The 17209-nt window shown below is 48.2% G+C and overlaps 1 protein-coding gene across 1 annotated transcript in view; it reads left to right on the top strand.

Annotated features, from left to right (window-relative positions):
* The first annotated feature begins 304 nt into the window (after positions 1–304).
* The window catches only part of pip5k1ca (phosphatidylinositol-4-phosphate 5-kinase, type I, gamma a), a 30194-nt gene continuing 13289 nt past the window's right edge, over positions 305–17209 (top strand). The window contains exons 1-8 of the mRNA XM_076153494.1: positions 305–619; positions 10983–11014; positions 11658–11744; positions 12399–12529; positions 12623–12740; positions 14322–14474; positions 16074–16373; positions 16924–17123. Coding sequence (XP_076009609.1) covers positions 487–619; positions 10983–11014; positions 11658–11744; positions 12399–12529; positions 12623–12740; positions 14322–14474; positions 16074–16373; positions 16924–17123 — 1154 coding nt within the window. The 5' untranslated portion in view covers positions 305–486. The remainder of the gene's footprint in view (positions 620–10982; positions 11015–11657; positions 11745–12398; positions 12530–12622; positions 12741–14321; positions 14475–16073; positions 16374–16923; positions 17124–17209) is intronic.

The following is a 17209-nucleotide window of genomic DNA, read 5'->3' as shown; positions in this document are numbered from 1 at the left end:
ATCCGCTGTAGCATTCCTCATAGCAACCAAACCATTAAAACAGCCCCAGTTCACAAGATCCCTAATCCATCTTATATGATCCTTAAAATCACATATTAAAAGAGATACCGAGATAGTTTTGTCTACGTGATGCATCAAAGTTAGTGAAACAAAATGAAAGTAGAGGAAATCTGTGATACTTGCTTACAACCCAAGAGGCGAGCGATTAAGACTGTAGCTCCCTCGGTGTCCTTTGGGGGGCGCCAAAGAGCCCAGCATAAGAGCAGGCAGCAGCTGATCAGGAGCAGCAGCAGCAGCAAGTGCAGCGCAGCGGAGCGGAGCGAGGAGGAATGAAGGCACTGCAGCGCGCTTCTCTCACCTGTGTGTCCGTTTGACGCTTCTAACGCACCGCACGAACACCTTCGACATTCCTCCTGCCGGACTCGCGTCGTCACGGCGGGCCTTTCATTCGGAGGACGTGCTTGTTTGTTTCCTCCGGGAGGCTGAATGGAGGCAGCAGCCGAGGGAGCGGTCGGGCTGTCGGAGGCCAGAGACGGGAGTCCGCTATCCATGGACGCAGCATCCGATGATGCGGACACGGTGGTCGGAGTTAGCTACGGGATGGACGTCGGGGACATGGGTAGGTTGTCATTTATGAAATAATGTTCATGTGTCATTTTTTAATCATTTCATTATTGTTACATGCATTTTAATCCGATGTAACGGACGCTAATGATCAGAAAGTCCCGACTCATCTCAGCTAGCAAGCCTTTGGGAAGCTATGCTAGGAGCTAAGTTGTCTGGATTGATGAGGTTTTGCTCCTGCAGATTTGTGCTCCTATCAGCTCTCTGTGCAGCTTTCTGCTGTCAAAACAAACACTGATGGGGAATGACGGAGTGATATTGTATACGTTGATACCGTATATGTGTTTATTTACCTGCCCTGGTTTGTAAAAAGAGCCAGGGGCGTAGCTAGGAATTCCCTTCCTTTGGAGTTTAATGCTCTGGTTCCTTTATTTACACCAAAAATCTGCACATTTGCCCCCTTAATCCTTTCACCTCTATGTTTCTGGAGTGACATTGTAGCCATTAGTTTAGTTCGACGCCTGCCTTCATCAATCATTCCATTGATTTCACAAATCTGTCCACCTTTTGACTCCATATCTACTATTTAGGTCATTTTCATAGTATTCCTTTAACATTCTGAACCAAACATCTGTTGCTTGCAAAAGGCTTTATGTTAATCCAATCTCTGTTAGTAGCATTCATTTACACACAGACACTGAATTAGATTTTTATATAAGAATATCAGTTAATTCGTATTATTAATGAAACTGTTTTTAGTATTGTTATTGAACATCCTGCAGCCTTTAGCCCTGCACCTTTATCACAGCTGTGCCAGGCAGCGGTAGACTGCTTTTCTGAAAAGGTCTACTGAAAAATCTGCCCCCCATAATGTAATAAGTAAGGTGAGGAAAGTGGTGAGTGAGGAGCGAGTCTGTAGGGAGATCCAGGCCCTCCTGGCAGAGCAGGAGAATGATTCATGGCTGCCTGGTGAGACTTACCAGCCAGTCAATCTCTGAGTGAAAATGAAAGTGGGCTGCCGATGCTCTTTTCTATAGCGAGCTTGATGGCGTGAGTCACACATACACACTCAGGGTGTCTTCACCTTCTCACTGTGCGATGGAGCACAAAAGAAAAGGCTTTACTACTCCTGCTCAATGTTTACAGCTTTATCATGTACGCTGTCTGTGCTTTGTTGTCAGTAAATTTACCTTTGCAAGCTCATAAACCAGGAAATGATGTCCTGTCTGCACCCGTACACAGATTGGGAGTCAGCGGTGACCTTTCAGAGGAATCCCTTGCATGTCTGAGCATTCTTTGTCCATAGACTTGGTTATAAACTGCAACTAATAGTCAGAACAGACTCATTCTATATGCGGAGCTGTAGGTCATCTTATCTGTTCCATTAACCAGCTTAACCTCTTGTTTCCCTGGCTCCTGTAGCTCCTGATTGCTGAACCACCGATCACTGTGAATACAAAATACAGCAACTATCACGACACGACCTACATAGTCCTAAACCTGAGCGTGTAGCCGGAGTGTTTTTTGGAATTTCTGCAGCAGAAAGCCGTTCTTCTATCTTAAAGTCTGACCCACATCCTTCATGTTATTCATTGCACTTATTTACTCACTATAGATTGCTTAGTTTTTAAACTAGCAGTGAGAAGGTGGTTGGATTCTAATGTAGTATGACTTTAATAGAATCATGTTGGATAACTGTGTGTGAATATGAGATCGAGTTGACTTGTACACGACGTAAAAACATGTAGATCATATTGCTTTGTGTTTGCTTACACTGTATGCCTGACAGCGGCGTGTGTGTGTGTGTCTGTGTGTCAGTGTGTGTCCTCTTGGAAGCTGGAGGGTGTGATGAGTCTAGCAGCAGGGAGGAGTAGGTGTGTTTCACACTCCGACTGCCTGCAACATCTGTCAGTAGCGGCTCTTAAAGAGATAGATGTGTGTTTTAGAGGTGACGCTGTAATGATTGTAAGATGATGTCAGAAATCATTTGGCACCTGCTGTAGAGCCGAGGAGTCTAGACAAGACACACCACCGTATTTGTCTTAATTCACAAGATTTAGCTTCACCTGACAATATTTGGAATTATTCGTCATCTAACTGTCATTGTATCATTTTAATCAATCATACTATATCATTTTGGATGGTTTGTCTGAAGGTGCAGAGTTGTGAGCCAAATGTGAGCCATCCCCTCTCATGGTGTGTGTGTTGTTGAGTTCTAACCTCTAAACACCAGCCATCATTTCTCCATTTTGCTCCATTGGTCTGTGAAAGTGGCCCCCGCTCCACTCTTACGGTGTTTGTCGTCACCCTGGCGATGAGCTCCACGTCACCTCCTGTGTACATGTGTGATTGTGGGCTGTGCGTCCGTCCATCCAGCTGGCTGCTAAGTAGCCGTCTGAGCGTTTAGTCTTTTCTCAGCTCCTCTTTCTCGGCCCGTCGTAATTTCTCCCTATAGGCTCCCATCAAACATAAATCTCACTTATCTCCTCTCCACAGTCATACTCAGCTCCTCTCACCTTCACCCTCCTCTCCTATCTCCCCCCCTCTCTCCCCCTTCTCTATCTCTCTGTGTGCCTGACAGAACTGCTGATGGAGGCACAAAGGGTGGCTGCCTCCTGTGTAATTTGCCATTGATCCATCTGCTTCCTCCTTATTCATTCTTCTTCCCTCTCTCTCTCCCACGTGAGCCTCTGGACTCGGTACAGTTTAAATCCCGTTGGCCGGCTCTCAGAGCTCTTTAAGGGACTTTGGCCCTCTCCCAAATGCGTTGGCGTCGGGATTTAATGTAAACGACGACGCAGCACTCGGTTCTATGCCGCCGTTATCGCTGTCCTCATTCGCCGGAAGCCGAGGACGTGCGGCACAGTAAACGTGCGTACCTGCGTGTGTATGTGGGCGAGACAGAGCGCCAGGAAGTGAAGTACGCAAGTGAGGAGAAAGGAAAAAGCACAACATAAACACGGTGTGTTTGTTGTGACTTTGTAGCTGTGGGGAGCTTGAAATGCCTGCATGTGCTCAGGCTCAGACTCTGACTCAGCCTTACACTTGCATGAGTGCAGTCACACTGACCTGCCCTGTTCCCTCAGAGGGGGGAATGACGGAAAGATCTCTGCTGTTTTCCATTAGAAAGAAGTTGCTGCGCCCGCTGTGTGGAAAATTGTTCCTTAAAAACCGAGCACCTGAGTCATGAATGAAGGGCCGGAGCTGAGGGAAACCTGGAACGCCCTCAGAAGGTGAAGAGTGACGACTGTTCTGTTTGAGTATTAGTGCGTATAGTATATATTTATAACAAAGATGAGAGGAATATGAAAGCGTATTTAGAGTCTCAGTCTTTTAGAAGCTGTAGGAGTTGAGTCAGATTTTGTATTTTAGAATCAGGGAAGAATTCGATCGCAAAGAATTCAATCGCAAAATGGTGGAGACAGACGTTCGGTGACCATATTCACTCGTTCATCAAACAGTGTGGGCCTAGCGGGCAAATTCACCCTCCCTGCTCTGGGCAATACTCTCCTCTCACATGATTACCAGACTGGACTGAAGTAACTGGGCCGCATCGCTAAACAGTTTATTTATGCAGGTAGTAGAAGTTCCTGTCTGGGCTTTCTACAGCCTCCCTGTGTCAAGTTTCCTCCTCCTCCTCCTCCTCCTCCTCTCTCTGCCTCTCTATCGTGTCAATCTCAGCTGTGAGATCTGTCCCCCCCCCCAAAAAAAAGCTTGAATTCCATCTTTATTAAGGAGAACTTATGATGGGGAAGCGAAATGTAATTATAAGATCTGCACTGATCATTTTTTAATCGTGTTATTACACCGAACAGTGACGTGGGAGGAAGATGAGGATTTGTCGTCATTGAAATTGCACTGTAAGAGTTTTCATTTGTGTGTGTGTGTGTGTGTGTGTGTGTGTGTGTGAGAGAGAGAAGTCATGGACGTCATGTTGTGTAACTCCTGGATTTAGAAGCCGTTCTGCTTCAAAATCCCACTGCTGTTCTTCCTCGCACGATTTTCATCTTCCTCACCCGTTCTGCTTCCTCCATTTTACGACGCGATCCAGGCGACGCAGCTTCATTTCCAACACGCTTCACGGCAGCATCAGACGCCGCGGGGCTGTGTTGTTTGCTGCATTGTGTTTGTACAAAAGGCCGCGGCTGCTGGAGGTCTGGTGGAGGGCGGCGACGCACAGAAAGACAGGAAACGTGGACGGGAGCTGTGAATGACGCCATCTTTCACACGTTCCTCTGGAGGTGTGGCTACAGCGTGGGCTCGTCAAAGGTCACAGCACGCCTGAGGGTCATAACAGGGGAGGAAACAGCACAAAGCATGAGGACGAGGGCCGCTGACCCATAGCTGATATATACAGTGAGCCTGCATCCAAAAGCTATAGGAGTCACACATAGCCTCTCCTTTCCTTTCCTTTCTTTTCCTTTCCTTCTCTCTCTTTTCGCTGCATTTTGAGAATCAGCCAGCCTCACTGCCCGTCTGGTCTGGGAGCTCATTAACCACAAAACCTAAACTGAGATGGAGATTTCGCTAAGGGGGACTGGACTGTTTATAGCTTAGCCCAGGGAGCACAGTGCTGCTGCTGGTACCTGTCTGTCTGTCCAGGGGAAGCCAGGCCTCACTGAAGGAGCGCAGGGTGCACAGACACACACTCCACTTGTAATTCCAGTGGATAAATATGTTAAGAATACGTTAAAAATGCTTAACAGAGGGATATTTGTTACTACAGCTGGTCTCCTGATGTGTGTGTGTCCTCTCATGAGTTGTTTACATCTCACCTGCTGCAGTGACAGCCTCAAATACAGACTCTCAGTTCCCATGCTGACTCATAGTGTGTTTGCCTGTGTGTGTGTGTCCATCTCTAGACTGTGCAACACGCTCATAATATTCCATCTAGTCTCATCCCAGCAGCGAGCCTCACTCCCTTACCCACCTGCTCCATCACTCCATCACACTGAGTGAGAACGCCCCGCCTGCTCTGAATTCCAGCCAAATTGGACGCGATGCTGAAGTCGCCACATTAGCCGCCCGCAGTAACCCGCCGAGTGCGTCCAAGTCAATTTCTCCAGCCTCTCAATGTCACTCTGTCCTTGTAGTTGAAAGGATTCCACATTTAAGGGACGATTTAATCCTGATCCTGTGATTATTGAGTGAATAAACCTCACATTTTCTGCCATTTCTTCAGCAGAAAGCTAAAGATGTCAAAGCAACAACCAGTCGGTCGGCTTATCTGAACAACACACGCACACACAGACGTTGTTTTGACTTCCACCCGTCCTTGCAGCCGTGCCAGCTGATCCCGACTTTAATCCAGCCGCTCGGTGTAATGGCCCGGAGAGAATGGGATTGAGATGTCGGTGTGTTGTGAAGCACGAGCGTCTGAGTTTGTATTCAGGCCGCCGCTCGCCGCCGCTGCGTGTCTGAAGGTCTCAGAAAGCCCAAACACTCGCAGGCAAGCCGGCGAAAGCTGAGTGAAGCAGAGTGAAAGTGTGTGTGTGTGTGTGTGTGTGTGTGTGTGTGTGTGTGTGTGTGTGTGTGTGTGTGTGTGTGTGTGTGTGTGTGTGTGTGTGTGTGTGTGTGTGTGTGCGCGCACCAGCATCTCCACACATCTGAACTAATGGAAAAAGGCCCCGAGGTGAGAAATGACAGGGAGCGAACTAATTAGGAAAATCTGTGTGCCGCTTTTACAGCTCAGCAAGATTTGGATGGAAACCATTTTTGAAATACATCCTAATTCACACACACAGTTACTGGCTATTATTATTATATTACATAAGTTACAAGCTCGTCTGAAAAGCCAAGGATGATCCAATTATGATAGCCTTTATTTCTTCTACACAGAATGACATTATTTATAAAGCTGCAGTATTTGTTTGACTATTTTCCTCATAACTACAACAGCCAGTTATTAAAATAGCAGTGTGTTGGTTTCCTGTCTAGTTGTGTGTGTTGATGTTTGTACGGAGCAGCCGTCAGTGTGTCATCAAGCAGATCGTCCTGATTTAGAAGCAGACTAAACCTCTCCAAGGGGATGTTTTGTTTATTTGAGTGCAGCGGAAATAACTGGCTGCAGGAAGCTTTTTTTTTTCTATTTTTTTATTTTTATTAAGCCTGATGCTATTGATCATAATGGATGAGTTGGCATTGTGAAAAGCCGCCGCCGCAGCCGCCGCCTCCTGCTCCCCTCCAGCCACTGCTCGCTCTATTATCCAGAGCGTGTGTGACAAGCACTGACAGCAGAGGACGGAGCATCTTTGCCTCTTTTTCACGGTAGATGTGCGCCAGTGTGCAACGTGTGTCATTCTCTTTCTCTGTGTGTGCATGCGTGTGTTTGTGTGTGTAAGGCAATGAACTGTAATGTATTCATCCTCACGCACTCGCTGCTTTTAAGTCAATTTGAAGGATTCAATACTTTATCCACTTGTGATGCAGCGGCGGAGGCCAGAACATTACTGTAGTGGTCGGAACTGGAAAAGTACTTCCCAAACCGCTCGACGGTGAAGATGAAGATGACGATAATTGAGGACGATTTCAGGCCCAATGTTCTGGCAGGGAGAGTGTGTGTGTGTGTGTGTGTGAAATGAGGGTAGTTTGTGACAAGTGCAAATCAGCTTTCCAAACTTTCTGCCCTTTCTCCGATCACATCTCCCGTCACATCTGTCCCGTCAGCAGACTCACAGCCTCTGTAATATTATCAGCCTCCATGCAAATATAATAAAGCCCCTTTATTGTCTTCGCTCGCCATTGAGGGTCAGAAGCTGCAGCGAGGACAGTGGAGGCTCATTAGGCCGGTGTGGTCATGGAAAAACAAACACACACCGAGGCTCAGGGGTGAGGAGGCACCGGTGACACTGATTTAGGATCAGTTTGCCGTCCCTGCAGCCCGGCCGGAATGAGTCAGGCTCCATTTATTCATAACACACAACGGGTAAAAATAAAGAGGCAAAAATTCATCCCATGAGAGAACGACAGCTTTTTTTTTGAGATGATACTCCAGCTCCAAAATCCAAACGCTGACATTTTCATCCGCATGTAGTTCTGATCCTGTACTGACTCATCTGCTCTCTCAAATGTGTCAGTTGTGCGTTCCTGCCTCGCCTGGGTCGAGGTGGGGAACATTAAAACTCAGCCAATAGCCAGAGCACTGTGACTTAGCCTCTGTCCACATAACAAACTATGAGGAGAGCGTCTCTTACTTAGCTCCTCTCAGGGGGAGGCCCAGGATCGATGCTGACGGGGTCCATCAACACACATCAACACACATCAACACACACCAGCGCCTCTCTCTGCGCACATTGTTGTGTTTTGTTTTATTTGATTCATTTTGTGTGCCGCCTGACATCTTCTAATTCTTCTTCTTCTTCTTTATGCTCCCCATAATTTGTACATGACCTTATTATTTCAGTGAAGAGGGCGTCTGATCGTGTTTCTGTCATCATCTCTTTCTCTCTCTCTCTCTCTCTCTCTCTCTCTCTCTCTCTCTCTCTCTCTCTCTCTCTCTCACCCTCTCTCTCTCTGCCATATCCACACAAGGCCTGAGTGTGTGTGTTTGCTTGTGCGTGCAATATGCTCATACGCTGCATGTTGCTGTGGTAATGCCCTATTTAACACCAGCGCTAGAGTGCAATTGGGAGGCAAACACGTGACTCATGATTCCAGGCACACGTGCGTAACTCATAAAAACACTGGTTGACCTCGGTGAGGGTGCCATGGAAACAGGAGAAGTCAAAAGAAAAAGTTTGTTTGCTGTGGGCTCTCTGTTCGGGATGACCGAAGAATGATAGAAGGAACAATACGAGTTAGGTAATGTTTGGATCAGCTGGTGATGGTGATGATGATGATGATGATGATGATGATGATGATGATGATGATCTGCTCATGAGGTCATTGTGAGGATTGTGTTATGTATGCAGTTGTGAGTTTAGATCCTCTGCAGTGACACAAAGGGTTAAAGACAACATGGCGTTCAGTATATGGACTTGTTCAGATCGGGTGCTGAGTCGTGTAAACATGACGATGTCGCCTTTAAACGCTGGGAGACGTCGGCGGTAATTCGTCGGGGGTTTTGAATCGTTTTCGCACTCCAGTGAAAATCAATGCTCCACCGTAGAGGGACACACAGGGTTAAACCAGTTTGTCGTGGGTCTGAATTTGTCGATGTGTGTTATCTGACGGGGCTTCACTCTCCTGATCTGAACCCGGGTCTGATACCTCTGGATTACGATCGGCCCTAACTCCATTATGTCTTATTGACAGGGACCTCCACACCACTCCGGCCATAAATTCCCTCTGTGTGTGTTGGGACTACAATTGGAGGCAGCAGGATTAACTCGATACACATGGAGGTCGCACTCGGGTCACACTGGGGTTGAGTGTGACTTTGTGACAATCACGTGGTTCTGTGGGTGAGAATGGTGTGTTAACCTGCGTGTTGCCTTGCCTCCTCCGGCTCTCCCCAGCTGCTAATGGACCCATAAAGGCCACACATAGCAACGCTGCTCGGCTACAGTCTCAGATAGAAGGTATTCGTGTGTGTGTTTGGTCCTCCGTTCTGTAACAGCTCCACTTACTGCCGCTGTTGCATGATGGAGGTCACTGACGATTGATAACATGAGTCAATACACAGGAAGCAGAATGGGAAGTTTCATTGGCGGAGGACAAGAAGCACAACATGATAGAGAGGCATCCATCCAACTGTGCTGTGTGGATGCTCTGGCACACACACACACCAACGCACACACACACACACGTTCTGATATGCAAACACACATCCAGGCTCATACACATGCTCACACACAATGTCTCCAAAGGTCTTGTCTCAGCTATAAATCAACGCTCACAAACCTGACACGCATACCTACCCCTATGCGTGCACACACACACTCTTGAGAGCAGAGCTAACAAGTGCAGTCATGTGGAAAGGAGGAGGCGCAACACCCCGCACACACACAAGCATCCATACACACATGCACTGGGGGGAAACAGCTGTGGGGCGATGATAGAGGACGTGTTAAGGAACTGCACCTTCCATCGCTCTCACTCTCACACAATTAATTATAAAATGTGGCAAAGCGCTGGATTTCGTTCTCTTTAGATTTGAGTCCAGCTTGCAGTGGGTGTTGCTGGGATTGCGCTGGCACGTTCTCGGCTCGCTCTTCCCCACTGCGAATCTGTGTGTGACAGAGGGAGATAGAGGAGGAGGAGGAGGAGGAGGAAGAGGAGCGAGAGGAGGAAGAAGAGGGGGAGGGGGTGGCAAAGGCAGGCTATTCTGTGGCTCAGTCACATGGGCGTCCACGAGAGAAGCGGGCGGAATAGGCTGGCAATCGTTTCAGCTGCGAGGAGAAAAGACAGAGAGCATGCTGGGAAGATGCCGTCCGGCTCCTCGGCGACACGGCAGCTCTGGCTTTTCTACGCCTCAGCTGGTGACGGCTTTTATCCGAGAGGGGCGCTTAGCTGGAGAAATCAAAACTCACATTTCATGGTGTCATGTCCCTGGCAGAGACACGCCCAGACACACACACACACGCTTCACTTCTCGGAAGAAACGAGGAGCATTTACAGATTTATATGTTGACATTTTACACACACAAATGTCAAGCTGTTTAAATGACACGCCGGTTGTCGTCGGAGCGTGTCATCCCGGCACGCCGCTGGGTGTGTGTGTGTGTGTGTGTGTGTGTGTGTGTGTGTGTGTGTGTGTGTGTGTGTGTGTGTGTGTGTGTGTGTGTGTGTGTGTGTGTGTGTGTGTGTGTGTGTGTGTGTGTGTGTGTGTGTGTGTGTGTGTGTGTGTGTGTGTGTGTGTGTGTGTGTGTGTGTGTGTGTGTGTGTGTGTGTGTGTGTGTGTGTGTGTGTGTGTGTGTCCTAGTGTTCCCACCCCGGCCTCTTCCTCCTCCTCCCAGCCACACTTGCCTCTCTACATCCAGAGTTGTGCACGTCAATGTATCTCTCCTGCCCTCCCCTTCTCCTTCTCCTTCTCCTTCTCCTTCTCCTCGCCATTATCCCGTTATTATACCATCTCAATATCTACCGCTCTATCTCCAGCCTCCCCACAGAGCACAGCCCCTCTGGTTGTCGCTCTCTATTGTTTACACCGTGTTGCACTAAAGATTATCGCCACATGCAGCGACTGAAAGACAGACTGATGCACTTTCTGAGGTATTTCGCCGGAAAATGCAGTCATCATAGCTCATCTCTCACAGCGGCTGATGTTGGTCTGTCTGACAGGCCGATGCTTGTGTTTGACAGGGTTATTACATCATGTCAGACCGCCGCGGCCAACCTTTGGGATTCGTCTTGTGTCACAGGCAGGTTAGTAATTGAAGCGATCTGTCTCAGAGCTACTAACACGACCCCTCTCTCTCTCTCTCCCTCTCTCTCTCCCTCTCTCCCTCTCTCTCTCTCTCTCCCACGTCTCCCTCCAGATGCTGCTGCTAAAAAAGCCTTCATCACAGAGGTAAGCCACCATCTGTCCCTGTGATGTGACGGGACGTGATCCCTTATGCGTCCCACCTCTGCTCCCTTTTGATCCAAACATCAATGTCGCCCGCTGCATCGTTTTCTGACCAAAATTTTATGAAATTTAAAAATGGTGAGAGTTCACATCTCAGTACAGAGGAGCAGAAGGTTCAGTCAACGCATTTAAATGTCAGTGTGTTGTTTCCTGTCTGCTGAAACGTTACATTATTCAAAAAGTCTATTTTAAGGTGGGCATAATCTAAATAGAAGGCCGTTATATTTTGGCATTTAACATTTCATCTCCTCCAGCGTCTATTCAGATGTTATGATTCATGCCCTCAAATGTTTAGATTTGGGTTGAAAGAGTGAAAAAGGGAAACGTTCACTCATCAAAGGAGCAATGACAGAACAACAGGACCTTGTGTGTGTGTGTGTGTGCTCCATGATGAACACCTGGTCTGCTCGGTGAAAAAAAAAACAAATCCCTAAAATCAAAGCCAATCACTTGTTTATTGATAGAGCACCCCTTCATCCTTTTATCTCCAATTATCTTTATTGTTATTAATGAACAGATGTGCAGATGACACCCTCCTCTCTCTCCCTCTCCCTCTCTCTCTCTCTCTCTCTCTCTCTCTATCCAGATGCCCTCATCCTCAGGCCAACCTGGACAGGGAAAGAAGATCGGCCACAGAGGCGTGGATGCATCAGGAGAGACCACTTACAAGAAGGTACCAGAACCAGAACCAGCACCTACCCCTGTCCTATCTATTTATTCATTTACCTATTTAGTTGTTGACCTGACACCAAACCAATCCGTCGTTCCTTGATGGTAAATACAAAGTAATGTGTATAAAGAGGCTCATATTGCTGTGACTTCACGATGCTCTCTCTCTCTCTCTCTCTCCCTCTCTCTCTCTCTCTCTCTCTCTCTCTCTCTCTCTCTCTCTCTCTCTCTCTCTCTCTCTCTCTCTCCCTCTCTCTCTAAGTGGATCTGCAGTGACAGGATTACCCGATTTTAAAGTGTTGTTGACATTGCCGCTATTGTTTTAAGCCGACACAATCCAAACTATTCAGTAGCTATTGCCTCTTCTGTGTACGCCTGTGTGTGTGTGTGTGTTGGAAGTGTTTTCCCTGGTGTTGCAAGTCCCTGTGGCTTTCTGTGCAGACCTGTGAATGCTTCTCACTTTGGTCTTAATAGAAAAACAGGACAGTGAGACAGAATGTGGTTTCTGGCATTTAAACCAGACGAGGTTAGAAGGAAGGAATCAGATACAGAGTGTTTGTTTCCATCAAGTGAGAGCCCAGATCCTCAGTACTTTACAGAAAGAGTCCTTCACGGCAAAATACTGAAGTAACAAGGCAACGTGATGGTATTTCTGCAGACCACATCATCGGCCTTGAAAGGAGCCATCCAGCTGGGCATCGGTTACACGGTGGGCAACCTGAGCTCCAAGCCGGAGAGAGACGTGTTGATGCAGGACTTCTACGTGGTGGAGAGCATCTTCTTCCCCAGGTCTGCACGCTACATACATGTACGGTACATCGCCGGTAAGGAGGGATGATTGCATAATTGCCTCATGTTCCGCGATGTGCTTGTGTGTTCCAGCGAAGGCAGCAACCTCACCCCGGCTCATCACTTCCCCGACTTCCGCTTCAAAACCTACGCTCCCGTGGCTTTCCGCTACTTCAGGGAACTGTTCGGCATCCGGCCAGACGACTACCTGGTGAGGTTTCAGCTGCTTACAAGACGAAAGTGCAGTCATTTTCAGAAAATTGGGAAAAGAAAAGACACAGACACAGAAACACGGCGAGTGATTAAAGCAGGAAGTGAACCGGAGATGGATTTATAAGTGTGTGTGTGGGGGGGTGGGGGGGGGGGAGAGGGTACATAGGAGGAGAGAGAGGATGTTTGAAGAGACGGAACAAAAATCAGCTTGACCTCCGGAGCGAATCAACGCTCACAAGCCAACGCTGTGTCGGTGTTTACGGCTGCGTTACCGGCTGGTTATCTGGCTGGTTTTCTGGCCTGTGGTCATTCATTACCCTGTGTCCACCTGTCATCTGCTACTCATCAATAATTAAGGCGTAACTACGTTTGGAGGCTTAAGGAGACTGCAAATTCTCTGTAATTATAACCTATGAGCTCCTGCACGTTATGAATGTATTTCTTTCAGCAGCCACATTCATTTGTCCATAAATGAGGTGTTTCAGGATGATGTCATCAAAGGGAATCACTCAAATTGACACAGAGTTGGCCGTCATTCGAGGACCCACACTTAAACCTTCCAACCCAACCTACTGATGTGTCCTTGGGCAATCTCAATTTGACCCCATACTCCTAGGACTCATCATATTAATCTGTACCAAAAACAAGTTATGAAGATAAAATATAAACGCAGGAAAGCTGATCTGCTATTGGCTTAACTGGAAGGGGTTGCAAGATTGATCAAAGTTATTTATACTTAGAGGCTCAATGGATCAAACACTCGTCACCGGTGGAAAATCAATCCCCACGAGTGCTGTAGCGAGTAAAACAACATCTATGCGTCACAAAGCGCCCACTGTCTACACGCCATCATTTCCAGTCAGCCCTCCCACGTTTCCATTTGTCCCTCTAACCTCGTTCAGATGGCTTTTTAAGAAAAAAAATAGATCTGAAATTAAATGCCCGGGTGTAGTAAAAAGCAGATGATTGAACGGCGAGCCCATTAGCCTGCAGATGGGGCCGGGCCAGCTCCATCTCCGTCCCACGCCGTAAAAAATTGTATCTGCCATTAGTTGCTTTTAAGCGTTGTTTTTGGCTCCGAGTAGAAATGGAAGGAAAGAGGTTGAGGTCAGAAGTTGAGCTGCCCGTCGCGTCGGCACGAGACAGATTTAGAAGCTGTGTTTGAAGAGATGTGATTGTTTTGTTGAGATGCGGCGTCCTATACCCGGCTGTATCTCATAGTGTGTCTCCGAATCTGTAAAGAGCTGCGGTCTGAGTTTCACACGTTAGAGTTTATCATCAACACAGAGTTTCAGAAATGATGAATCACTTATTTATTCTCATTTACATTCCACAGATGACACGCTCTCTCTTCGTATTCTGGCTTCCCCGGTTCCATTAATGACTGACAACACCTCCTCCACATTTCATTTCTTGTCAGAGTCGTCGAGAGGGTTGTCTGAGTGTGGCTATTATTGGACTATTTTCCGTCCACATTGTCACGGCGATTGAAGAGGATCATCCACGTGACGGCGGATCATGTTTTCAAACTGTCACTTTGATGCATGTTCCTTTCCTTTCCTTTCTCTCACACCTGCAGTACTCCCTGTGCAACGAGCCACTAATTGAGCTGTCCAATCCCGGCGCCAGCGGCTCCGTCTTCTACGTTACCAAGGACGACGAGTTCATCGTGAAGACCGTCATGCACAAGGAGGCTGAATTCCTGCAGAAGCTGCTGCCTGGATACTACATGGTGAGCAAAGACACCGCTCTGATTATTCTACGTGCCCCAAAGGTCCCACACAGTTAACATTTACCTCCTGATCTCTCCTGACCTTCTCATTCAGGGGTCGTCTTTTCAAATATCATGCTCATGTACGACCCCAGGACTCTAGTTCCTGTAACGCAGACATAACGTCTCCATCACGTCCCACTAAAAGCCTCAGGCCATGAGGTTTCATAAGGTTTCATTACAGTGACCGGATGTGCTGTCAGTTAAGCCTAATAGAGCTTGACTTGCCCCACACACACACACACACACACACACACACACACACACACCCCTCCCTCCCCCACGCTCCCACTGTCTCCAGTCACACACCCAGAATGGCCTTAAACCAGCAACAGCTCCATGTACGTCCATGTTACTATTTCAGTCTCTCAGCTTGGTGTCCCACGGTGGAGCGCCTTGATTCATCGTCCGCAGCCTAAACACTGCAGGAATTCATTTAATCATTTAGGACTTAGCTCAGGGGTCTCAGCACATTTACCGCAACCTTTTTCCCAGCGTTTCAGCTGTGCTCCGGAGCCTTTCTGCAGGTATAATTGGTTTAAGGAAGTGGCTTAATGAAAGCGGAGGGACGGGGGCTCGTGTGGGAACGGCTGCAGCCCCAGGCCAGAGCAGAGACGGGGAAATAAACCACCGCACTGCAAAATGTAGCTTTAATTTAACTGCTTATTGCATGCGAACACACACACACAGAGGAGACGCAGGCAGCCATTGGTGCAGCCGCCACATGTCTTCCACAGCTGACTGGCTGATGATCAGTGGGCTGGATTCAGAGTCTGGCTCTGGGCAGCAAACACATCACAGTGATGTAACTCCAGTGTTTCTCTCCTCTCTGGATAATTCCCTTTCCTGTTTCACCTGGTCTCTGTCCAAACCTTTGTTTTGTCCTCTCGCTTCCTCTGCTGCTCTCTCTCTCTCTCTCTCTCTCTCTCTCTCTCTCTCTCTCTCTCTCTCTCTCTTCTTGCTCTGTGTAATTTATTTTTCCTTATCTCCCGCTGAGCCTCATTTTTAATCCATCCGTTCTGCAGTCTTTGCGCAGTCTTTCTCGCCCTGCGCCTCACGTGACGGCGCTGACTTGTCTCTGTGCTCTTAACATTGACAGCAGTGTCGTGTGCAGCTCAAGGCAAACCTCTCTCTCTCTCTCTCTTTCTCCCTCTCTCTCTGTATCACTGTGCGTCTCTCTCTCTTTCGCCACACTCATCCTTCGTCATTACCTTCTGCCTCATGGTCATTTCTGCTTTCAAATGTCCTGCATTATCGTTGTGTGTGGACCAGGCTTGTCTCCTCTCTTACGTCTCTAATGGGAGTGTGTTGGCTCAGATCCCAAGGTCAAAGCAGGTTTTTCCTGTGCACCCTGCCTGGCTAAGCTCACCTGTTTAGACTGACTACTGAAATATTTAGCACAGATCACTGATAAAGGGCAGAATCACCTGAATTTTGAGTGACCTGTTTTTCTACTAGATAGTTTCATAATACCCGTATCGTATAGTTTTTTTATTTTAAGTTCAAGAAAAGTCCTGTTATCTCCCCTTTAATTGATCTTTGTTCTTTATTCCCCTTCAGAACTTGAATCAGAACCCCCGCACCTTACTGCCGAAGTTCTTCGGCCTCTACTGTGTCCAGTCCGGGGGGAAGAATATCCGTGTGGTGGTGATGAACAACATCCTCCCCCGCGTGGTCCGCATGCACCTCAAATTCGACCTGAAGGGCTCCACCTACAAACGACGAGCCTCCAAGAAGGAGAGGGAGAAGGCCAAGCCCACGTTCAAAGACCTGGACTTCATGCAAGACGTGCAGGACGGGCTGATGCTGGATCTGGACACGTACAACGCCCTGGTGAAGACGCTGCAGAGAGACTGCCTGGTGAGATGGAGGGGGGGGGATGAGGGGATGAGCGGATACGTAGACTTTGGTTCTCTGTAGGGACGGGCAGGTGAGCGAGACAGGAAGGAGGGAGGACAGGATAAAGTCCCTCGTCGGGGCCCTCCAGGGAAATCCAGGTATAGGACAGGATTAGAGGGGACAGTTACTGGTAGCGACGTGAATTATGAGGAAGTGACGCCGCGTTGCAGATCACCGAGTGAACGAGAGAGACGGAGAAAGTCAGAAAGAGACTGCTCTCGCCCCGATCAATAACAGAATGTCAGGATTGAGGAGAGGGAGGTGTGAAGCGATTTACGAGAGTGTGTGCAGTTCCCAGGATCCCTCACCATAAATTAGACCTCTGCTACAAGCAGGCAGTGAAAAGGGCCGAAGGGTCCTCTAATAAATCAACATCTCACCTCTGTATGTATAGAGTGTGTGCTTGAGAGTGTATACACACACCATCTCAATTCATTAGTCGGCACATGTATAAGCTCTACTGTGTATAGTCACTCTCCCCCACCCCCTCCCCTCTTCTCTTCGCTCTCAGGTGCTGGAAAGCTTCAAGATCATGGACTACAGCCTGCTGCTCGGGGTTCACAACATGGACCAGGCGGAGAGGGAGAGGCAGATGGAGGGCGGCAGCGACGAGAAGAGACCCGTGGCCCAGCAGAAAGCCCTCTACTCCACCGCCATGGAGTCCATCCAGGGAGGGGCGGCCTGCGGGGGCGCCATCGACACGGACGACACGTGAGTCCAGCAGGGGGGGAGAGGACTGCATGGGAAAGTAACGGCCGTCTTCATCGGCTGGTAGAGACTTTCAGCCGGCGTTCCAG

This window comes from Genypterus blacodes, unplaced genomic scaffold (genome assembly GCF_046128005.1).
Source record: "Genypterus blacodes isolate CSIRO-AG114 ecotype Tasmania unplaced genomic scaffold, CSIRO-AGI_Gbla_v1 ptg000058l_1, whole genome shotgun sequence".
In the NCBI taxonomy this organism is placed as follows: domain Eukaryota; kingdom Metazoa; phylum Chordata; class Actinopteri; order Ophidiiformes; family Ophidiidae; genus Genypterus; species Genypterus blacodes.
The sequence above is the reverse complement of the archived record's forward strand: the minus strand, read 5'-3'. Positions and strand labels throughout refer to the sequence as shown.